The following is a 25,145-nucleotide window of genomic DNA, read 5'->3' as shown; positions in this document are numbered from 1 at the left end:
ATGTTTGTAGATGGCATGATCTTATACCTAGAAAAACCTAAAGACCCATCCAGACAACTGTTAGAGCTGATAAATGAATTCAGTAAAGTTGCTGGATACAAAATCAACATACAAAAATCAGTAGCATTTATATATGCCAACAGTGAACAATCTGAAAAAAAGTCAAGAAAGCAATCCCATTTATAATAGCTACAAAAAGTACAATATACCTAGGAATCAATCTAACTAAACAGATGAAAGATCTATATAAGAAAAATCTATTTTCTTTCCCTATGAATTTGACTTTTCCAGGTACCTGATATAAGCGGAATCATAAAGTATTTGTCCTTTTATGACTGGCGTATTTCACTTAGCATAATGTCCTCAAGGTCTATCCATGTAGCATGTGTCAGAATTTCCTTTCTTTTCAAGACTGAATAATAAATATTCCATTGTATGCATACCACATTTTGTTTATCCATTCATCTGTTGATGGACACCTGTGTTTCTTTCACCTTTTGGTTATTGTGAATAATGCTATATCAGGTTTTACTTTATTTAAGCCAAAACAATTTGGTGACTTAGGGGTTATTATCTTCACATCATAGGTGGGGACATTGAGGCTGAAAGGAGTGAAACACTGGCTTGAGACAACATAGTAAACACAGGTGCTCAAGAGTGAAAGGTCCAGGGAAGACCCTGATTTCAGTGACATCCCAGAGAAAACAGACTGTCCTGTCCAAGAAGAAGCTGCAGGACAGCTAGTAGATGTGTGGCCATAAACTATAGAGAAGAAAAGAAGAAGGCTGGTGAGGCTAGAGTTCTCAATTCATTCCAACTCAGACATCTGTCTTTTTATTTTTATTTTTGTACCTTATAACTTATGGTAAAAAATAAGTTGAACTTTGATATATTTTTTTTTTTTTTTGAGACAGAGTCTCACTTTCTTGCCCGGGCTAGAGTGCCATGGCATCAGCCTAGCTCACAGCATCCTCAAACTCCTGGGCTCAAGCCATCCTCCTGCCTCAGTCTCCCGGGTAGCTGGGACTACAGGCACGCGCCACTGTGCCCGGCTAATTTTTTCTATTTTTAGTTGTTTAGATAATTTCTTCCTATTTATAATAGAGACAGGGTCTCACTCTTGCTCTAGCTGGTCTCGAACTCTTGAGCTCAAGCGATCCTCCCGCCTTGGCCTCCCAGAGTGCTAGGATTACAGGTGTGAGCCACCGCGCCCAGCCCTGAACTTTGATATTTATTATAGATTTAAGAAACCTAAAAATATTTCATTCTTCGAAATTTCTAGTTCTGTTTTTAAGAGAATTTTTGCTCAGCAAAAGGCTATCGGTTGATATTTAATGTCCACATTGTGCTACTGTACTCAGATTTGATTCCAGGTGTCCCGACCCGCGGGGTAGTCAACGCGGACCCTGGAGGAGGGAGTGGGAATTGGGAGAGGCAGGAGACACAAGAAATGGAGACAAGACAGGAGTCTGATCAAGTCTCGTTTATTGGCAGTAGGGCAGAGGCTTAAGTAAGGCAGAAAGAGGAGGTAACAGTAAAGGGGCGGTGCTTTCCGAGGCTCTGGCTTTCCAGCCAAAGGATTTCCATATAAGGAAACCCTCAGGCGGCTTTCAAGGGCTACGTCATAATGGGTAAATGGAAACTTACAAGCTCTTTCGCGGGCTTTTGCAAATGCGCGGCCTTGGTTGGCCATTTTAGATAAGCAGGCAGATCCACATGGCTCGCGGCCATCTTGGATAAGCAGCTGCCGGGCCTCATGGCTCCGGACACCAGGCACATAAACAGACCCAGAAAGCAGAATGGAAAGAATGAAAAAAAATTGAAGGAGACAACTATATCTGAATTTGCAGACACTCAGAAAATAACTGTGTTTCACATCACTGCAGACTATTGTTTCCTACAGGCATTGACTAAACCATTGTTGGGAGGGGTAGAAAAGAATACGGGTCTCATAATAAGATGGATGTGGATTCAGTGCTGACTCTGCTATTTACTAGCTAGGTGCCTGTTTCTCTAAGTTTCAGTTTACTCATCTGTAAGAACTTACAAATTTCTAACTTAAATTTCAGTGCATGAAAATAGGATGTGCGATAGGTATGGGAAGGCCTATATTGGTCTGTAGCCTGGGAGGACAGAGGTTGGATTCCAGGTTGGAAGAACCACTTGGAGGATCTCAGGGACTGCCAACGGCATCAAGCAGACTGAACTTTGAAACATCCTGTTCTTCAATCTCCAAGACACACTGGGACCTGCAGTGGAACAAAGAGGAGCCAGGACATTGTTAGCATGTAGTTTGTCACCTCTAAATTGTCTTCTTTTCCATGCTGGAGACGAAAAGGAGATGGCTGAAGTTGGGGAATTAAAAACTCTGGCCTTCTGCAAAATACCTAGCCAGTGTTCAAAACTCTCAAGGTCATGGAAACCAAGGAAAGAGTGAGAAACTAAGGAGAAATAATGACTAAATGCAACGTGGTACCTTGGATTGGATCCTGGAATAGAAATAAGACATTAGTGGAAAAATTGGTGAGATCCAAATAAAGTCTGGACTTGAATTAATAGTAATGTACCAATAATTAATACCTTGGTTTTGACTAATGTACCATAGTTATGTAAGATGTTAACATTAAGGAAAACAAAAAAATTAAAAAAATTAGCCAGATGGGGTACATAAATAGGCCCAGAAAGCAGAATGAAAACACAGTGAAAAAAATTGAAGGAGACAACTGTATCTAAATTTGCAGATACTCAGAAAATAACTCTGATTCACATCACTGCAGACTCTGTCATTTCCTGCAGGCATTGGTGGCATGCACTGTAGTCCTAACTACTTGGAATGCTGAGGAGGGAGGGTCACTTGAGCCCAGGAGTTTGAGGCTGCAATAAGCTCTGACCAGGCCACTGCACTCTAGCCTGGGTGACAGAGTAAGACCTTGCCTCTAAAAAAAAAAAAAAAAATGGGTGAAGGATATATAGAACCTCCGTCTTTGCAACTTTTCTGCAAATGCAAAATAAAAAGTTTATTAAAACAAAACAAAACAAAAACAAACCCTGACCATGAGTGGTAGGGGAAGATTATTGTAACATGTTGGATGTAGAGGAGTTCAGATAGGTTACTGAAACAAGTTCTCAATTTTTTATTGGAAAGGAAAGGTAGTACATGTGGAGTTTGCCAGCCCTTCTGAGTGCCCTCATATTAATATATTCTAATGATGATCCCATGAAATAACCATTATCCCCAATTTACAATAAAGCCTAAGCACCTCAAGGAGGTAAAGTAATTTGCTCATTATCACATAGTAAGTGACAGACCCAGAAATAGATCATAGCTTTTCTACTACATCATGCTCAATGATCTCCAAGGGTATTGCTGGAAGAGAGAGGGATTGCTTTATCAGCATAGCTTTATTTTCAGTCACCTTCATTCCCTAGGTGCAGGCATAAAGTTAGAGAACCTCTTTTCTCCTCTTTAGCATGCCCCCTTGAGTGCCTAAAGCACTCATGCATATTTCTCTTTGGTTACACTGCTTGTTATTCCTTTGGCAGAATTTGGAAAGAGCCTGTGCTCATTCTTTCCAGAAGTGGAAATTCCTCATGGCCTCTGTTGTCCCAGAAGGACAGAGTGTGTCCCAGTCTCTAGCTATCCTCTTTTCTCCCTGCCTGCTTCCATCTGCTACCAGAAAATTCATAGGCTGGCTCTTTAGAAAGTGGAGGTACTCAGTACGGGACATCTTAGAATCCCTCTGGTGCCCCATAAGAAAAATCATCAGGATGCACTGCCTGATGCTTCCTTCCAAGTCCCAGAGCTGCCTGGCCCAGAACTCAGGGGGTTCAGGAAGTTCAACTACGAAAATCTCTTGGATTTGTACCTGGATCCCAGCAGACCTCTTATTTCCCTCTACCAAGAGGATTATAAAGTACTGGCATTTATGGACACAGCAAGAAATGATTTTTCAAAAAGAGGGACAGATGAGAGGAGACAAGCTCTGGAGTTGTGGTGAGTGCAGGGACTAGGGTGTCAAAGCTGGGGTCTGGGCTGTGGCCTGGGCACCGAGGCTTGGCAGTACTGGGCGGCACTGGATGGTATCTGTTTATGGGAGGCAACTTCCCACCAGGTCTTTCCATTGCAGGTGAGAATGACATTAAGGCCATTGTTGATCCTCCTCTTGTAACATAATGAGCTTGGGTGAGGGGCATCTGTGATGAATTCTTATCACATCGTTACCCTTTTTGAGTTTCATTATTCCTTGATCTGGCCAAGGAACATGGTCACCACATGATGAAAGGAAATACTGTTCCTCTTCAATCCTCAACCAATTGGTCAAATCTGGAAAAAACAATTTATTGATGGTCCTGCAGGCTCATCTGCAGTGGCTACTCCTAACACAGGCTGAACGTGATAGGTGTCCTGCATCCTATTGTGGGACTTCTGCTTGTGGGACAAAGACAGGCCTAGAGTGTCAACTTTGCATCAATCTGGGGTTTAGGTGCTTAATTAAGCCTTCCTTAGATGACATATTCTGACTAGTTTGAGCAGGGGCAGAGGGGAGTCACTCCATCTTATTCTAGGCTGACTCAGGTTGAGAAGGCTGGTACCTAGGTAATAGCTGATGTGGTTATTACTTATGATGGGCTTATGATTTCTTCATTTAATCTTCTTCATTTAACCTCACCACCACTCAATGACAGAACTTCTCTTGTCATTTCCCTTTCACAAGTGAGAACATTTAGGACAGAGGGGTTAACAAATTTGTCCATGGTTTTATGAAGTAGTAAAGCCACGATTTAAACCCAGTCTGGATCTTGAGCGTACACTTCTAACCCTGTGCTCTACCTAGGATATATATAATATGCCAAACTGTCTCAACCTCTGAAATGCCAATATGAGATCCATGCTTGTAATGGAACACACAGTATTCATGCTATTAAAGACATTTAAGGAAGTTAAAGAGATCGTATTTGCAGATAAATCTGCGAAGATATCTGCTAGCTGCCGAGCTATCTGTGTTAATCCTGGAGGGAAGATCACAGAAGGCCATGTTACAAAATATTCAGAGATGCCAATGACTTAAGCAAAAGGTCTCTGCACTAGGTTGTCTATCCATCTACCTATCATTTAAAATTTAATATCTTCAATACTAAAGATATTCTTGACTCATTCCAGACCCTGGCTTCACCACTTAAATTTAATCAAGGATTTTGATAACCAACTTTCAAAATGAGGCAACACTTATATGGTCAGATTTGAAGAGAATCTCCTATTTAAAAATATTTAAAGAGATTAAATAAAGGATAGAAAAAAAAAGACTTCCAGGATCAGATTTTGTTAATGATTTTTTTCTATATGCATCCCAAATCTATAAACAAACTAAAACATTTTGAGAAACTCTAATTTTATTCCTTTAATCAGATCCCACTGCAATTTCATCAATAGCTTTCAGAATCTAAGTTCTTTGTTAATGCTTAGCAGTAGCCTCTGAGTGTCTCTCAGTTTGTAAGTGATATGGGGAGGAAGGAGGTGTGGAGACTAGACCTCTCCGCACACATCCTCCATTCAACGCTATAATATAATAAAAGCTTGAAACAGCTAGAGAGCAATAGGGATGGAGGGGGTCTGAGTTGTTTCAAGGGAGCTAGGGGACCTGCAGACAATTTGTGACTTTCCAATTACAGGTGGTTGGCCTAGACAGGTTTACGCAAAGCTTATTTCAGAACAGAGCAGTATTAGACTTAATTTTGGCTAAAGCACAACAGCATCATGGGCTTGGGGAAGACTTAGGTTCCTGGCTCCTGACAGCCTTTACTAGGCTAGGGATGTAGTACAGGGCCTATTTTTCTGAAACTTCTCTCTTGGCCCCAGGCCTGGGGCTTCTGCAGCCGCAGGACTCAGCTGGTGAAGCCAGAGGCTTAACACCTCACATTCCCTGGAGTGCTAGAGACTGATGCCTTGTTGCCATAGAAACCTTGGTGGAGGACAGTCCCCAACCTTCTCTAAGCTGAGCCATCTCCTTTCCATGACTCGTAGATTGGCTTTTGAGGATAGACTTCCTTAATTAGAGAAAGAAACAGTCTTTGCACTATTTGTCGTCTTCCAGAACCTGAATGAGTAAGATGGTAGAAGGGCAAAGACTGTAGTTTAATTTTATTCCACCTCCTTCAGAGGATCTTCTCTGCATTGACTCCCTCTCAGTCTGCCAACCTATTTATCCATCATCTATCATCTGTCTCCACCTTTCTACTGCCATCTTTATTTTTTTCCACATATAGTTTTATCAAGTTTTTCCATTGCTCTTTCAGGAGATTACTGCTTTGGGAAGAAAATTTTTCTTCCTAAGCTATGAGCCTGTAATTAAACTCACACAGTATGTAACACAGGGACAGTCAATAAGCATACAGCCCCTTTGGTCTTAGGACTTTTCCATGGGGACCCTCAAGGGTTGATGCATGTAAGTGGTCAGGAAGGAGGCAGGGGTGGTATATGAGGAGATCCCATGAATATGTCATCCTATTTCATCTTTGCAGATGGATATTTTCAGCATTGATGTGCTAATAATGATCATAACTAACAGAAAGAAGAAGCATAACACAGTACTTATCTCAAGAGAAAACTATTTTTTAAAAAATTTTAGGAATGAAAATGCTGAGGAACAGACAGATGCACGATCTTTGAAGTCAAATACATGCACTTGAAGCTGGTCCCTTCTGCTTACTCTTAATATGGTCATTGGCAGGTTTGCTCACCTCTCAGACTGTTTCCTCTTCTGTAGAAAAGGAATAATGTCATGTACATATAGCCTTTGAAAGAAGGGAGACTTCAAGAGACACTAGCTGTGAAATCCTAGGGTGGTATCTGGTTAACATTACATTTTAATAAATGCCTGCAATGTGCTAAATAGTTTGTAGTCTTTCCCATGTTCATAACCACTCTGTGAGGTCAGAATTATTGTCCCTTTTTTTTTACATGACAAGGACACAGCTTTTGGGTGAACTCCTTTGTCACCTACGCAGCATTGGAGCAGGAGGAGGATGCAGTCTCCCTAGTATCAGACACTGCAGCATTCTTGGATCTTGGGTACAGTTGGGATGTGGGAGATAACTTTGGCCTTGTATCCAGAGGGTGGGCCACAACCTGTTTGGAAAGGTTGGAAAAACTGGGAGTGACGGGAGGCCGGAAAGCCTGGTTGGATTGTTCTGAAGGCTGCTTCTCTTAGTGGGTGGCCTTATTCCCCTCTCAAACCTCTACTTTAAAGGGAAATGAGGTTAGAAAGAGGGGACAAAAAAACCTTGCCTTTAAATTATCCTATGGGCAAACATAGGATAACAGCTGAAGTGTCAAGGGTCAGAATTGCTCTTTCTTTATATGAAGTAATTAAGCAAATAGGCTTTCTCTTTAGGCCAACTTGGATTTAAGTCCTGGCTCTACCACCTAGCTGTATGACCTTGGGAAAGTTACTTCGCCTCCCTGAGCCATGATTTTCTCATCAGAAAATGGAAAAATATCCCACAGGGCTAGAGAATTAAGTTATGTATGTAAAGTGCATGTATAGAAGACAAACATGTTATTTTATGATTCTTACTATTATTTAATGGACTTAGGACCTTGAAGAAGTATGGGAAAGCAAGAAACATGTCAAAAAGGAAAAAAAAATGGGACAGTTCAGGGTGGCTTTAACTCTACCACAGTGATGTATGGATCTTTAGGAACCACAGAGAGATGGGGCATCCAAGTTGGCATGTGCCCAATAAGATGTCTCTCTGACTCTTCTTCAGCTGGGATTGTGGATGCGTAATTTTCACTTTGGCCTGCTGTGGACAGAAGGTTGTTACAAACCTATGTGATACTATGCTGGGCACTATGCTAGCTACTAGGTTTACAGTGATAAGGAAGACAAACATTTTCTGGTTCAGGACACAAATGTTTCCTCCTTTAACTGGGTAGCCTCCCTTGACCTCCTCTGCCAGTGTATCTTCACACTCAGTGCTCTCTCCCTCCATTGCCAGTGTCTGATATCCATTTTCCCACTGGTGTGGGGGGTCAGCAATGTGGTTTCTGGCTCATGGTCAGGGTCATCCTCTGTGACAGCACAGGCTGAGAGCCACAACTCCAGGAGGGCGATTCACACAGACCAGAATGTGTATGGCACCCCCTAGAGTTGTACAGTGTGGCCCTGACCTTGACAGCTGCTCAGATGTATTATAAATAGACTGGGTGTGACTTGTTGATGACGGCATGTACAGAGCAACACTGAACTCAACCTGTGGAGCCTGCTGAGAGGATTCAGACAAGTGAAATGATCCTTTCATGAACCTTTCCTCAGTTTTATCTCAGTTCACTAAAGAGATACGTAGAAGAATAGAGGCAAAAGGAGGAAAGATGGAAATTTGATATTGTCCAAGGACTTATCTTTCTCAGTTTTCATTATAAAGGAGTGCCTTAAAAGAGTCTTAAACATTTACTGAATACGAAAGCGTAGTTAACTAATGTTGTGACGAATACACAATGTTTTAGGTATTGTGTGAGGCATCTGACTACAGGCTTTAGCTGGTTCATGCATGAAGATATTGAAAACAGATCTAGGAAATAGAAGCCTGTCAAGATTAAATAAGTTTCATAAGAATTGCCATTAGAAAATGGCCCAGTCATTTAAAAATATAAAAATGCACAGTAGCTATTCAATCTAAAGAACTCATACAAAACAATGAGAAAAATGCAGGCACCCCAATAGAAAATTGAGTGAAAGACTTAAGAATTTCACAAAAGGAGATATTCAAATAGCCAGAAAACACATAAGGTGCTCACTTTATTAGAAATCAGAGAAATATGCATTAAAACCACAAGGCAATACCGCTACACACCCCCAGAATAGCTATAATTAAAAAGACCACAACGAAGCATTGATGAACACATGGAACAACTGAACTCTCCTACAGTGTTGATGTGGGTGTGAATTGGTACAATCACTTTCAAAAGCTGTTTGGAAGAATCTACGAAAGCTGACTATATGCATAGCCTGTGACATAATGATTCCACTCCCAGGTGTACAACAAACATAAATGCACACATGCATTCACAAAAGAAATGTATTAGAGTGTTTATGGCAGCACTATTTATAATAGCTCCACACTTGAAATTATCCAAATGTCTATCAATAATAGAGTGGATGAATATATTGTAGTATATTCACACAACGGAAAATCGTGCAGCAATGAGAATGGACAATATACAACTGTGTCAAGCAATATGGATGAATCTCACGGATGTAAAGTTGAGTAAATGACACAAATGAGTACATACCATATGATTCTAATTATATAAATTAAAAAAATAGGCAAAATTCATCCGTGGTACACATCAGGATAGTGGTTATCACTAAGAGGTGGAGTGTCTAGAAAAATTCACAGGGGGTTTTGGGGGTGCTGACAATATTCTATTTTTTGATCTGGGTGTTTATTACATGGGTGTAGTTTTCACTTTGTGGAAATTCATCAAGATTTACATTTATGATATACATACTTTTCTATGTGTATGATATATTTTAATAAAATTTTTAAAATGATAAAATATGGTAAATTTGGTGAGTAGAAAAATGTCCTAAAAATTTATAATATCTAGAGGTGATTGAAAAGACTAGGGATGTAGGATGAACAAGGTCTTTCCTCTTCTGGATTCAGTATGAAGATCTTGCTTAGACCTGATCCTGCAGGTTTCAGGGAACCATTGATGATCATGAAACACAGTTGTGATAGAAGACATCTTCCTAATAGAGATTTGATCGCAATTTTTTCTCTATACATACATTAATTTAAGTGTTCATACTTGCATTTTCATAAATATTTAGATTATAATTCTAATGGAAATTTGGAAGATGAATCAGAATACAGAAAGACTCAGAAGAAAAGTGGGACAAGCTGTTATAATATTCAGGGAAATGATGATTCAGCTAGATTAGTTTCATTGGGATCTGAAAGGAGGGGAGAGTTTAAAGGTAGCAGATTTAGAGACTATGTTGCAAAGTGAAAGGACATACTTTTTTTTTCCCCTAGGTATTTCATGGGTAACAGGAAAGGAAGGGAGGCACTAACCAACAGGTACTGGATGGTGAGCTTTGGGGAGACAGCGGGAGAGTGGAGGAATTGGAGTTTGTGGTTCTTCAGGACGTTCAATCTACAATGCAAACCAGTGTGAGGTGCTTGATAGACAAATGGAGATGAGTCGTATTCTGAGGAGAGAAGTTTGGGGGAGAAGGTGTAGCTTGAAAGTGCTATGTGAGGTTATAAAAACAGATGAGTTTACAAACGCACTCTGGGCTCCTTGGTATAGCATTTCTTAACCCTGGGGTTCTGGAAGCTCATGCTACTCTGCCTGGCTCTTCAGGTGATGCCCCTCAAGACCTGTCAGCCTTGGCCTTCTGCCCCCAGCTGAGGAGAACTTCAAAGTGCTTGGCCCTTTTATACTAAGGTGGCTTTTACAGTAAGGTGTCTGAAGAAGAGATATTTTAGAGGAAAGTTTCTTTGATTGAGTCCACAATGACAGGACTGTTTTGAAGGTAGGATCAGAAGAAAATAGGCAAGGTTTAAGTAACCAGTGAAGTGGTGGTAGGGTTGGTGAAGGAGAGTAACAAAAGTGAGTGCATCTGGTAAACTAGCGTCTTGTTTACCAGACTTAGTCTTGGACTCTGGAATACTTCCTTTAAGCCAATTCATGTTCGTGAGAGAGAACTTTGTCACTATTAAGCACATTTAAAGAACCTATTTTGGGCCCCGAAGGCATTTCTAGAAAAGGAGTACAGAAAATATTCCATAACAGCACCAGAGGAATAAACAACCAGTGTCCTAAGAGGGCAGTTTTGAAAACAAATCATTTGTTTGACTGTGTCCTTTATGGTGTATTCGTTAACAGATCTGTCAGACTGGAAAACCCACCTCTAGGAGTAAATAGAAATTGAGCTTAAACTTCTTATTTCTAATATTATTTTAAATTTCTACAGAAAATTATTCTCCTTTCTTCAGTATTTTGTCTGAGAGGATACTTTGGAGGAAGAGGCTTTTAGGTTTAACTTAAGTGAAAAAAAAAAAAAGAGGTTGTTTAGGCCAAAGGGGAGATAGTTGCTGAGTGGCTAAAGAAATAGCTGTAAACAATAAGCAGAGATCAACTTGGAAAATTTATTCAGTGCCACTTTATTTGAAGAGAAGATCAAACCAGCCAGGAAATGGAGGGGGATGGAGCTCCTAAGAGGAATGGTGTTTATTTCATGGCCTAAGAAAGTGTGATGGGGTGGCTCTTTCTTCCCAGCCCACGCTTAGAGGGACTTTAGAAGTAATGATCAAATGCCTCTTACTCCTACGGTGGACAACTGCCTCCTGGAATCACTATGTCCTGCAACACCAGCACCTCTGGTCACTCTACTTTCCTGCTCACTGGCTTCCCAGGCCTGGAAGCCTCTCATCATTGGGTTTCCATCCCCATCAACCTCATCTGTGTGGTTTCCATCCTGGGTAACAGTATCATCCTCTTCCTTATCCGCACAGATCCAGCCTTATATGAGCCCATGTACATCTTCCTGTCCATTCTGGCAGCCTCTGATCTAGGTCTCTGTGCCTCCACCTTCCCCACCATGGTGCAGCTCTTCTGGCTGGGAGCTCATGAGCTGCCCTTTGATCTCTGCGCAGCACAGATGTTCTTCATTCACGCCTTCACCTATGTAGAATCTGGCATACTGCTAGCCATGGCCTTTGACCGCTTTATCGCCATCCAGGACCCTCTGCACTATGTCACAATCCTTACCCCCTCAGCCGTGGTCAAAGTGGGAACCGCCATTCTGGTGAGGGCTGTCCTGCTCAACCTCCCAGCACCCATCCTCCTGCGGCGTCTGCTCTTTCCCCAGATCAGTGTACTCTCTCACTGCTACTGCCTGCACTGTGACCTTGTGGGGTTGGCCTGTTCAGACACCTGGATCAACAGCTTGGTTGGCCTGGTCTCCATCCTCCTCTCACTGTGCCTCGACTCCTCCCTCATCATGCTCTCGTACACCCTGATCCTGCGGACTGTGCTGGGCATTGCATCACCTGGGGAACAGCTCAAGGCACTCACTACATGTGTCTCACACCTCTGCATTGTTCTCATCTTTTATTTGCCCAAGCTGGGGCTGTCTGTGTTGCACCAAGTAGAGAAGCACAGCTACCCTGCTCTGGCAGTGCTCATGGCCAACATGCACTTCCTGGTCCCGCCCTTCATGAACCCCATTGTGTACTGTATCAAGTCTAAGCAGATCCGTCAGAGCCTACTAAAGCTCTTCCAGCCAAAAAGGGTTGATGTTTCCTAGAACAGCAGAAGGACCCAGTGGCACATGACCCCGGTGGGTCACTCTGGGCCTTGGGGTAGGGGAGGAGGAGTGGTGGAGAGTTAAATTTTGAGGTTTCTGAACAATTCATCTCATACTGTTATAGTTTTTAGAGATAAAGAACGTTGTAAAACCTAGTGAATTATCACCTTGATAATCCTCTCATTGTTCTATTTTATTAGAGTTGAACTATCTCAGGCTCATTTACACTGTGACATCTCCTTACCCCGAGGACTTAACCACACTGAGAGGATGTATGTGCATATCTATTTTTATAGGTACCTTTCTCCTTTTTCCCCACTGGATTTTTCTTTTTCATTTGATTTATAAACTTAAGAGCTGTAGTAAACTATAGTCACCTTAATACTAACCACCTTCTCCCAAATTTAATATTAACCATCTCATATACCAAGAAGTATAAAAGGGAGGTGGGTGGTGACAAAACACATGACGACACTGTGTATGATGAATTTATTTGTAGCTTAGGGGGTGGTAGTTTCCTTTTTGTTTCTTCATGCGTGTCTCTGCTTTGAGGTTGAGAGAAATCTGGCATTGCCAAGCCTAGGGAAGCTGCTCACTTCTGGAGAGTGCTAGTTTCTCAGGTACCAATGGTAAGGATGGAATAGCTACTCACTTCCACAGCAGCTAATCTGCTGGGATGTCAGCTCCATGAGGCCAGGGATTCAGGGCTGTTTTGTTCACTGATGCATCCCTAGCTCTAGGAAGAGTGTCTATCTTATAGTAGGTGCTCATATTGTTCAATAAATGAGGGAAGATGAAGGGGCAAAAGAGCTCTGACAGCTAATCCTCAGGAAGGGAGAGGACCGAGAGATCAGAATGTCTGAAGCCTGTGGGGATAACACGCAGTTGATAAGGTGGAATGGAATGAAGGGAAAATAAATATCACAGACCTTGGGGTCAGGTCTGAGTCTCCCTATAACACATGGCAAGAAGGCTGTTTCTAAAGGTGCAGCTCAGAGAGGGGCTAAGTTTATTGGGGAGCTTTTCCCAAAGCTGCTTCCAAGCTTCTGATCATGGATACAGAGTGTCCATCTCGCTGAGGGTCAAATCTGTCAGAAACCCTAGGCTGACATGAAGGTATTCAGGATAACAAACATCCTTGGCAGATAAAACAAAAAACATCGTATACAGAGCCCTGAGGCTTCAAAATTTCTATTCAGAGTGTTAACAGAATAAAGCTTGGCTATTAGACATTTGATTTAAACCAAGATGCAGGGATCCTTGTCTTTGTCATGTTTATCTTATCACCAGCTGCTCTGGGCTTAGAGACTTCTTCTACCCTTAATCCCTCTCACCATAGCATGGCCATCTTCGTACCTGGCCATTTCAGCTGCACTGCTGTCAAGAGCTGGAAGGGATCTGGGACTCTATGCCTCTACAACATCATATCTTCAGTGTGTAGCTATCATGAATCTAAAGCTCCTGCTCTTAATCTTTATGCCAATCAGAATGCCATCCACCCATGCAGAAAAACTAAGTAAAAAACTCTCAGCTCTGGCTTGTACTAGCTATATAACTTTAAGCTAGTTATTTCGCCTGTCCAAATCTTCCATTTCCACATCATTATAAAGTGGGGATACCTACCTCACAGAGATGTCGAGAGGATTTAACTACATAGCATACATAAAGCACAAAATCCACAAGCAGAGAACCCATTTTATATGTTTGTGTGATTTGATTAATGCCTGTCTTCCATATACATTGCAAGCACCATGAAAGCATTTGTTTTTCCTGACTTGTCTAACAGTAGTGCTTAACATGGCCCAGGATATTGTAAGCCCTATATGTGTTAGATGAGTGAATGAATAATGAATACCGAATTCCTGGCAAATGGTAAATGCAACTGATTGTATAATTTAAATGAGCTCAAGAGATGGAAACATTTATCATTAATATCATCATATAATTTGTGTATTGACTTTGGGAGGGGAAAGCCAAGCATTGGTTTGTTGCAAATACAAAAATTTTATTCAAGGTTACACTGCTCCATAGAACCCCTGGGTTTATTAATTCATAACTAAACCCCTCAAGGACTTTAGGTTCCAAAGGGATGATCTAAACCTTGTCTAAATGATATTTATGTATATCATTCCAGTTACCAAGGCATGTCCTGGGTTAATTGAATATACTGTGATACTCTCAAGCCAAATGGGGCCCTTGGTGACTGGGGAAGGAATGACTGACTTGCCTGCACATTTTTAGATCAAGTAAAAAATTTATACACACACCTATGGGCCTGCCTACTAGCAATCAAGGAATTGGGTGGGGATTATCCCACATAAGGGAAGGCTTACAGAAACCAGGAGGCATATTTCAAGTTCTTCAAAGCCAAGCCTTCCCAAGGAGATTAACATACAGTGTTCATGGATTGGCTATGGAGCAAATGATTTCCTAATAGCCCTCTGTAAGGAAAAGAGCTGTTTTGACCTATACAAAGATGGAAAAAGGAAGCCTACAGTGGTTGATCTAGTGAGCAATTGCTGTAAATTGAGAGTGATGTGAAGTTACGATGAATGCAAAATTATTTATGTTGTAATGCTTCTTTGTGGATTAGAATATAAGGAAAAATGGCCTTTGAGAAATGCCCTTCTGAAATCCTTTGACCTCTTCCCACAAACCAGTATAAGAACACTTTGAGAGAGAGAGAGAAATAGGTTAACTGCATGTTTGACATAGGAAGGAGCATGAAAGGGAAAAAGGACACAGAGTGGAAAATGTTGATTGTATTCCTGGATTTTACCACTCTGTGGTGACTTTTTGGGGGAGTTGTCTTTCTCTTAATTTGGTATTAAGAAATGCTGCAAGTTTTTGTTCTGCTTTTCTTTTAAAAGCTATGTTAAGCAGATACCTGTAGTTTTCAGGCATCTGAAATGTAGCTTAGTTTTCAAATTCCAGCTTTGCTTCCAACTACTTCTCTAACCTTGAACAATTCATTTCTCTCGAATCTCAATTCCCTCATCTCTAAAATGGAGATAACAGCCCTTGCCCCATAAAGCTGTGGTGATTAAATGGGACAAAATATCTAGAACACCAAGAAACGCTATAAAATGTAATAATGTGTAGTATAACTGTTATTAATATGAGACATACTCTGGACTCCAAACATCTGATGCAATCACCTTGTCTGGTTCTCTGCCAACACAACCTCCTCAGACCTAGACCCAGGTACCTAACTTAATCATTCTTCATCAGCTCAGTCATCATTCATCAACTCTAGGAACCTTAAGGGACCTCTCCTAGCTTTAAGTACAAGTTTGAGAGTCACCTAATTCCCCAGCATCCCAACCCAAGACACAAACAAGTTCACAATATGATTAGACTTAATTTGAATACCAGTCTGTATTTTCTGAGTACTTTATAGAAATAACATTTAATCATCTCATACCATAGGAGGCTGGTACTGCTATTGCCTCTCTATGGAGGAAGAAACTCAAATGATTATGTCCTAGAGGTAGGTGGGCTTGATCTCTTATATTGCTATACACATTCTTCCCTAAAAGGCTTTTCTCAGAAATAGGCTTCTATTTATTTTTCAAGGTTTATGCAGGACTTTCCATGCAAGGCAACATTTATCCTTTTTCCTCCATACTTCTCTATTTCTTTGTGTAGGCATTTATAAAGGATTTGTTACAATATACAATATTCATAGATTAGGATTTTTGTTGAATAACATCTTGGTTTTTCAACTTTATTCTAGATTCTATCCATATATAAAGACTTAAAGGACTGTTGGATAAATGAATAATATTCCTATTATGAAAAGAGCACTGACAGTTCAGATTTTATTGTGATCAAGTATTTGAAATGAATACTCTGACAATAGATCCATATTCTGAGTCTGCATTAGAGCCCAGATGAGGGAAAGTCCACATGTAGTTTTAGATTCCAAGATCTCGTCTTTTAAAAATGCATCTCATCCAGGATAGACGAGTTCCTAAATCTCCAAAACTGTCAATCCTGTCAGGTATGATTTGTACAGATGTAAAGATTAATTTTCACGTTTACTTTTATGTCAATCCTTCATAACCACCTGTTGATCAGTTCCCATGCATGAGACAATGAAAAGAATTCTTGCAGCAAATAATAGCCTCCATCTTTCAGGTCCTCATTTTTTTCTTCTTTCTTCAGGTTTGTTCTTATTCCTTATTTTAATTGGTATAATCTGCTTGCCACTTTTGAGAAGAGGTGAACCCTACCAATCTGATCAAGTAGTTGCATCCCAGCAGGCTGGGTAGGTCTATAATGTCCACATTAGCCTTTTCCACTAGAGGGCACTATTTTAGCCATTTTTGCCCATCTGTAAAACTCACACACATGCAAAATTGTACCTCCAAGTGGTTTGGCTTATTGTGTCTAGGATTCAGAAATAGTAGATTCCTATATATTACTAGCTGGATTATGCAACCAGCCATGTAGGAATGAGGATACTAAAAGATATCAAAGGGTTAAATGCAATAGGAGACAAATGACATCTAGTCCATTCCTTTGCCTTCAGGCAGGACTATTCAGTTAGCACTAGCATCACCTTCAGCCCTTAAGGGAGAGGGTGGGTACATGCAGCCACTCAGAGGCGGAGCCCCCATTAATCTTTCAGCTTTGATTCTCCTCCTGCTAATACTCCATTTTTCTGCTCACTTATAACAAAACTCAAAAGAATTTTACTCAATAAAGCTAAGGAAGAAAAAGAATTTTCTATACTCATAGCCACCAATTCTTTCCTTGATATTCTCTTGTGTTCATACCAATTAGGCTTTTGGCTCCACAACTCCACTGACATGGCTTTTGTCAAAGTTCCAATAACTCTACATTGCCAATTCCACTTGTTCATCCTCCATCCATTGCTTTAACTGTGCATCTGACACAGTTGATCACTCCCTTCCCCTTGGGACATGTTCTTCACTTTTCCTCCAAGATGTGAGATACTCTATTGCTTTCCTCTGTTACCCAACTGGGTTTTTCATTCTCAGGCTCTTTAGCTGTTTCCTCACTGTAGCAAATTATTCATTAACCTGACACTTGCCCTGATGGCTATCTGGGCAACTAGGGCCCCTGGGAGTTCTTGTGCTGCTTTTGTGCAGAGCCAAGTTGCTCCTGCTGCTGCTTCCATATTTATCCAGGCTGCAGGGCCTGCTGCAGAGGTTTTTCCTAGTCTCTCAAATGGTTCCTGGTGTTACGGAAAGCTCAGCACTTAGTCCTTGAGGCCTCATCAGAAGAATGAGAACAAGTGGTTTGAGGAGAAGGAAAGAGAAGTTTATTACTTTGCCAGAAAAGGAGGAAAGTGGTAGACTATCATTTCAAAATGAAAATTCCTGTACATAAGCAGAAATACAGAGCTTTTAAAGAGAGGGCCCTCAGTTCTAGGCTATTGTTGTTAATGATTCTAATCATCCCATCTCTGCGAAAGACAAATCTGTGACCTCCGCCTACCTGGGAGACCTACCTAGATCTCTGCTGATCAGACGCCAGGCTGGGGATGGAACCACAATTCAGCTGAGCTGTCTCCTGTAATACAAAACACAAAAGACATTCCCCTGCCCCTCCTAACCACCTGCCCGAGACACGGACACAGCCCACAGTTCCCGAAAAGAGTGGGGGAAGTTTAAGAGACAGAACATCTCTTGCCTTTTTCCAGGCCATTCCCTGTTACACTGACACATCCTGACATCCTTGTACCTCATGACTTTACTGGTATTCTTGCACACCTGTATCAGTTGGCTTAGGCAGCCATAACAAAATACTATAGATTAAGTGACTTAAACAATAGAAGTTTGTTTTTGCACAGCTCTGAATGCTGGAAGCCCAAGATCAGGGGGCTAGAATGGTTGGATTCTAGAAAGGGCTCTCTTCCTGGCTGCAGAAGGCCACTTTCCTGCCATGTACTCATCATGTACCTGAGAGTGAGCCAGCAAGCTTTTCTGGTGTCTCTTCTTATAAGGACACCAATGTCATAATGAGAGCCCTACTATCACAACCTTCTGTAACCCTAACGACTTTGGTAAAGGCCCTGTCTCTAAATACAGTCACAGTGGGGCTCAGGGCTTCAACATATGAATTTTGGAGGGACTCAAACATTCAGTTCATAACACCACCTGTCAGCTCTAGTTCATAGGCTTCCATGTTGCTTCTGAGGAATAAACTATCATGGCACTTATTTGGTCGCTGACACATTTGTAAGATGGAAGTGCAAAGGAATTAATTTGTCAAAGGTGTGGACTTTAACCAATGGAAAATAATGAATCATATGATAAATTACCTTTATTTTCCCCCATATGGTCCGTATTGAGAAGCAGCAGCTCCATAGGGCCCTTTGGAAGACATCTGGGGCACTGAGCAATCAGCTTGTGTGTAAGTTGGTGGCAGCTCAGGAACACACTCCTTTCCCTGCCTCACTCCCTTTTTCTTTCACTCCTGGAAAGGTATTACACTCTCCAATATAGTGTTTGCCCATGCAGTTTTGCCTCAAGTTCTGTTTTCTAGAGGACTCAGGCTCAGGTAATTGATAGAAAAAATTGTCCTTGAGAGCAAACTCTCAGGGTAGGATTTTGTCATCTGATTGTTTACAGTCTGAAAGCAACAGGGATCACATTTCTAATAGTAAACACAGTAGTGGTAATACCTGTCTCACTGTGATATACAGTTGCTAAAGATTTCTCGTTGTTAATTGGGATGAAGTAAAGGTGGAAGAAGAGAATGCTATATTGGCCTAGAAACATGGTAATTATATGGATTATGGTGTGGGGTTGGCTAATTTTGATGGTATTGGCAGCATAACAAAGAGAAAATATTATAATAGGCTCATGCGATTCAACTCCCTTATCTAACTTAAAATATGATGCAAAAGTTAGACAGTCTCCTTCGAAGCTACTAGGGAGGACAATTTTCTACCAGAGGACAGCCCACTGAAAATCAGGCCCAGAATATGATTTTTTTTTGAACAGTACCAAACATTTAATGGTAACATAATTAAAGCACTAAATATTGATAAGTAGTAGTTATCATAACAAAGTAGTTTTTTGTATATAAATTGTTTTTAAAATTCTTATTTTTTTTTTATTTTTTAGGCATTACCTATTGACTTTCAACATGGGAGAGAAATTCTGCCAACTCTCCCTTCCAGCCTTCAGTGGTCACTTGCACATTTCTCATCTGCCCTCCTCAGAATATAGTTATATCATAATTTTATTTAGAACTGTATTTGGCATTTACATCATTGTGACTATTTAAATGCTATTAGAAGTGAGCTTATCTGTTATCCAAGTGTCAAATCTTCCCTTCAATATATTCAAACACATTACATTTCTACCAGGCTCTCACCTCAGAGCTTTTTGACTGTTCTAATCTCTTAGTTACTCGCTAGGCACAGCTCTGGTTCTGGGATCTAAAGGAATCCTGGGGGTTTCCTTTTCCTCTCTCTATTCTTGGATCTCCTGTTATCTGGACCCAATGTTCCCTATTCCTTGGTGTACTTGCTTGATTTGGTGGAACTCCTCTTTCCATAGCTTCCTGATAGAGAACACACGCAGAGTATTAAGAGCTTGAATGTTTGAAAATGTGTTTTACTCCTGCATTTGACTGAGTTTTGCCGATATTGAATTTCAGACTGAAAATAAACTTTCCTCCAAATTTATTATATCCATTTTTAGCCATTAGTTATATGCATTTTTCTCTAGCTTTCATCTTGCTATAGATGACTGATTTTTCTATTTTTTTAAATACAATGTTGCCCATGATGATGATTTTCTAATATCTGATTTTTTAAATTTCTTCTATATCTAATTCTTTTTATTTAGAGACAGGATCCTGCTTTGTCACCCAGGCTGGAGTGCGGTGTCCTGGTCAGAGTTCACTGCAACCTTAAACTCCTGGGTTCAAGTGATTCTCCTGCCTCAGCCTCCCAAGTTGCTGGGACTAAGGTGCGTACCACCATGCCCAGCTCTCATTTTCTAATTCTTGATGCTTCAGATGGAACTTGTCATTTCATACTGGAAATTCTATAATTTCTTTGTTCCCAGGGTCCTAAAATTCTAGAATATGATTTTAAGTGCAACAAATACAAAGACGACTGAATGTGAAGTCTTAATAGGTTATCTATGTCAAAGTAAATTCCACAGTAGAGAAAGTACGGGACTGTAAGAGCTAGAAATGAGACACTTGGGTGCATGGACCTAAAATTAGTGGACCGTCTATGTTTTTTCTTGAACTTTTCAGGCTTGCAGAAGCACCATCTTTCCCATGCCAGAAGAGAACAATTTTTGCCTAGAAATCATGCAATGACCTAACCCTAAGTATTGCAATAAATTTCCTGTTTAAGATCCGCTTTGTCACTCTTCATTGCTTCTAGACCAATGATCTCAGTTTCCACCTTAAGAAGCTAGAAATATCTTTGCAATTTTGAATTGTGCTGCTATGAACATTCAAGTGCAGATGTCTTTTTCATAGAGCGACTTTTGTTCTTTTGGGTAGATGCCCAGTAATGGGATTGCTGGGTCAAATGGTAGTTCTACTTGTATCTCTTTAAGGTATCTCCATATTGCTTTCCACAGAGGTTGCACTAGTTTGCAGTCCCACCAGCAGTGTATGAGTGTTCCTACCTCTCCGCATCCATGCCAACATTTATTGTTTTGGGTCTTTTTGATAAAGGCCAGTCTCACTGGAGATAAGTGATATCTCATTGTGGTTTTGATTTGCATTTCCCTGATGATTAGAGATGTTGAGCATTTTTTCATATGTTTTTTGGCCATTATTCTGTCTTCTTTTGCAAAGTTTCTGTTCATATCCTTTGCCCACTTTTTGATAGGGCTGTTTGATTTTTTCTCACTGATTTTTCTGAGTTCTAAATAGATTCTGGTTCATAGCAGCACAATTCACAATTGCAAAGATGTGGAAACAACCCAAGTGTCCATCAGTACATGAGTGGATTAATAAACTGTGGTATATGTATACCATGGAGTACTATTCAGCTTTATGAAACAATGGTGATATAGCACCTCTTATATACTCCTAGAAAGTGCTGGAACACACTCTACTAAGCGAGGTATCACAAGAATGGAAAAACAAGTACCACATGTACTCACCATCAAACTGGTATTAGCTGATCAACATTTAAGTGCACATATAAGAATAACATGTATTAGATGTTGGGCAGGGGGAGGGGGGAAGGGGGAGGAGGGGACAGGCATATGCACAAACAATGAGTGAGATGCGTACCTCTGGGGGAATGGACACACTTGAAGCTCGGACTTGGGGGGGAGGGAGGGTAAGGGCATCATACGTAACCTAATCATGTGTACCCCCATAACATGCTGAAATAAAAGAAAAAAAAACAAAAATAAAGCAATAAAATTCGTAGCTTGAAAAAAAAAGAAGCTAGAAATAGAAAAGCAAATTAAAGATGAAAGAAAATTTTAAGAAGATAAAGGCAGAAATCAAGAAAAAAAACAAGCAGTAGAAAAAATTTAAAAAGCTACAATTTGGTTCTAAAAATTAAATGAATACACCTCCCTCCTACACCAGCACAACAGAATAGGACACAGCACACACAAATAACCAATAGCAGAAATAAAAGAGGTTAAAGTCCTACAGAATTGAAAGGATAATAAAGGGGATATTGAAAGGATAATAAAGGGGATATCATGAACAATTTTATGCCTATATTGGTATATTATTTTGACAGTTATATTTAGAGGAAATGGAAAAATAAAATAGAAGATATGAATAGAGCTCTCTATTCATTAAAAATTGAATGTGAAATAAAAACAAAACCCATCATATCCAGATTTCTTTCCTGCAGAACTCCATCAAATACTTAAGGAATAAAACAAATGTAACATTGAATATTTTCAGAAAATAAAGTATAAGGGATTATTTTCCAATACATTTTATGAGGCAAACAAAACCCTGATATAAAAGCCTGAAAAGGAAATTACAAGAAATAAAATTATGACAGCAATATCTATCATTGACACAGACATAATTATCCTTATTGAAATATTAGCAAACTGAATACAGTAATATATGACTAATGCATCATGATCAAGTGGGGCTTATTCCAGGAATACAAGGTAGCTTAACATTTAAAAATAAGTAAGTATCATACACTGTATCAACAGCATAAAGGAGAAAAATCAGGTGATTACCTAAGCATGTGAAGAAAAATAACTTGACCAAATTCAACACTACTCTGGATGAAAATTTTCAACAACTTTCAATAGAAGTGTACTTTCTCAACCTGGTAAAAGGCATCTATGAGAAATCTACAATTAATATTATACTTCATGAATGAAAGACTGAATATTTTCCTCCTAAAATCAAAAACAAGGCCACAGATGTATGCATATGTCCAAACTCAAACTGTATACATTAAATATTAACATGTGCAGTTGTTTGCATATCAGTTATCCCTCAATAAAGCTGTTAAAAATAAGAGACCATAGCAGGCATAGAAGGACATATTGGAACCCTCATACACTGGTGGTAGGAGTGCAAAATGGTGCAGCTGCTCTAGAAAAGCTTGGCAGTTCAAGTGGTTAAACAAAAGGTTCTATGATCAGTAATTCTACACCTAGGTACATACTCGAGAGAAATGAAAACATGTCAACACAAAAACTTTTACACAAATGGAATAGTCACATTATTCATAATAAAAGGTGGAAACAACCCAAATATCCATCAGTTGATGAATGGATAAACAAAATGTGGTATACACATATAATGGAATATTATTAATATAAAGGAATGATATACTGATGTATGCTACAACATGGATGAACCTAGGATATGTTAACATTAAGTGCAAGGAGTCAGTCACAAAATACCACATATCGTATGTTTTTCATATGAAAGTCTGGAAAAGGAAAATCTGTAGAGAAAGAAAGTGGTTTACCGGTTGCTTAGGGATAGCGGGGGACGGGAGAACAGGAAGGCAATAACTAAAGGATATGGGGTTTATTTTAGAGGTGATGAAAATGTTCTAAAATTGACCATGGTGATAGTAGCATGCATCTGTAGATATACTAAAAACCATTGAACTGTACACCTTATATGAGTGAATTGTATAGTATTTGAATTATAATCTCAATAAAGGTGTTTAAAAAAAGAAAAACAAAATCAGAAGCAAAGCAAGGATGCTGCACTAATTCAACACTGTGTTAGAGATCCTAGCCAGTACAATAAAGAACTATTATATAATCAAAACTCTAGCAATTTTTATGGACATGAACACGTTGACTCTAAAATATATACGGGACCACCACCTAGAATAGCTAGAATCACAGCTATAGCTGGAAGTACAATGTTGGGGGACTTAACTACTTCATTTTGAAGCTTACTATAATGCCATGAGTATTAAGAAGTGTAGGATTGACATAGGCATAGACAAATAGATTAATGAAAAAGAAAAACCCAGAAATATATACCCACATAGAGAGTTGACTAATTTGATAAAGTTGCCAAGGAAATTCTATATGGAAAAGAAAATCTTTTTAATAAAGCTGAAACAACTGGATATCTATATGTAAAAAATAAATCTTAAACTGTACTTCACACCATACCCAGCTTTTGTGTTGGATCATAGACCTAAATTAAAAGCTAAATCTATAAAATGAAGAACTGACCATGAATAAAATTGGTTATTTGAACATCATAACTAAAAATTTCTTTTTACCAAATGGTATCAGTAGGAAATCAAATGGCAAGCCACAAAATTGGACAAATTTTCGCTATGTATATCTGGCAAATGCCTTGTATCCAGAATATATGAACAGCTAGTACGTATCAATAACAAAACCAAAAAGCTCATTAAAAATGGTCAAAAGACTACTAAACATTTCACAGAAGGCATATGCATGAATAGTAAACACACGAGAAGTTGCTTGACATCATTAGTTATCAGAAAATGCAAATTAAAACCACAATGAGTGACTAGCTTGTACTCATTAGAATGTCTAAAATGAAAAAAAGAATGACAAAATCAAGGATTGGCCAGGATGTGGAACAGCTGGAAACACTGCTATACATCACTGTGAGTTTGTAAAATAGTACAAGTATTTGGAAAAGGTTCTACTAAAGTTTAGAAAATACTTACCCTCTGACCTAGTAATTCCACTTCTAGGTTAAAAAATATTCATAGCAGCTTTATTCATAATAGCCAAAAATGGGAAACAACCCAAGTGTCTAAAAGTAAAGATAGTTAAACTTTGGTATATTCATACAACAGACACTTTGTTAGCAATGAAAAGAAATTAACACCACAACAGCATGAATCTCAAAAACATTATGTAAAATCAAAGAAATTGGACATAAAGAATACATGTTGTACAATTTGATTTATGTGAACTTTGGAGAACAGTTAATTTAATTAAAGGTGATCGGAAATCAAACAGTAGTTGTCTCCATGGGAGAGTGAGGGCATTACTTGGAAGGAACACAAGGGAACCTTCTGGGATTATGAAAATAACTTTGTATCTTGATTGAGGGGTGGTTATACTGTTGTATATATTTGTCAGAGATTAAACTGTACACTTACTATGTACATTTTATGTAAATTATAACTCATTAAAAAAATGCTTGGGAAAAATAAGTTCAACCATAATATAGTCCTAAATAGAATTTAGCCAGTTTTCTTGACTTCCTAAATAGCTTGAGTTAAGAATCCTGGAGAGTAGAATTTATTGGCCAGTCTGTGGCTTCTGATTGGCAACCTGGGTGTCTGTGTGCAAATTAAGACTGCTAGACTGCTGATCTCTGGTGCACTGAGACCTAGAGTGAAGGAAGAATTATTTAGATGGC

General features: G+C 39.6%; 1 protein-coding gene across 1 annotated transcript; it reads left to right on the top strand.

Moving 5' to 3' along the window:
* The first annotated feature begins 11,369 nt into the window (after positions 1 to 11,369).
* Positions 11,370 to 12,320, top strand: LOC105811471 (olfactory receptor 51G2-like). Its single transcript, XM_012645666.1, has one exon. It carries the CDS (start codon positions 11,370 to 11,372, stop codon positions 12,318 to 12,320), a length of 951 nt encoding a protein of 316 aa, XP_012501120.1.
* The last annotated feature ends 12,825 nt before the right edge of the window (positions 12,321 to 25,145 follow it).

This window comes from Propithecus coquereli, unplaced genomic scaffold (genome assembly GCF_000956105.1).
Source record: "Propithecus coquereli isolate 6110/MARCELLA unplaced genomic scaffold, Pcoq_1.0 Scaffold235, whole genome shotgun sequence".
In the NCBI taxonomy this organism is placed as follows: domain Eukaryota; kingdom Metazoa; phylum Chordata; class Mammalia; order Primates; family Indriidae; genus Propithecus; species Propithecus coquereli.
The sequence above is the reverse complement of the archived record's forward strand: the minus strand, read 5'-3'. Positions and strand labels throughout refer to the sequence as shown.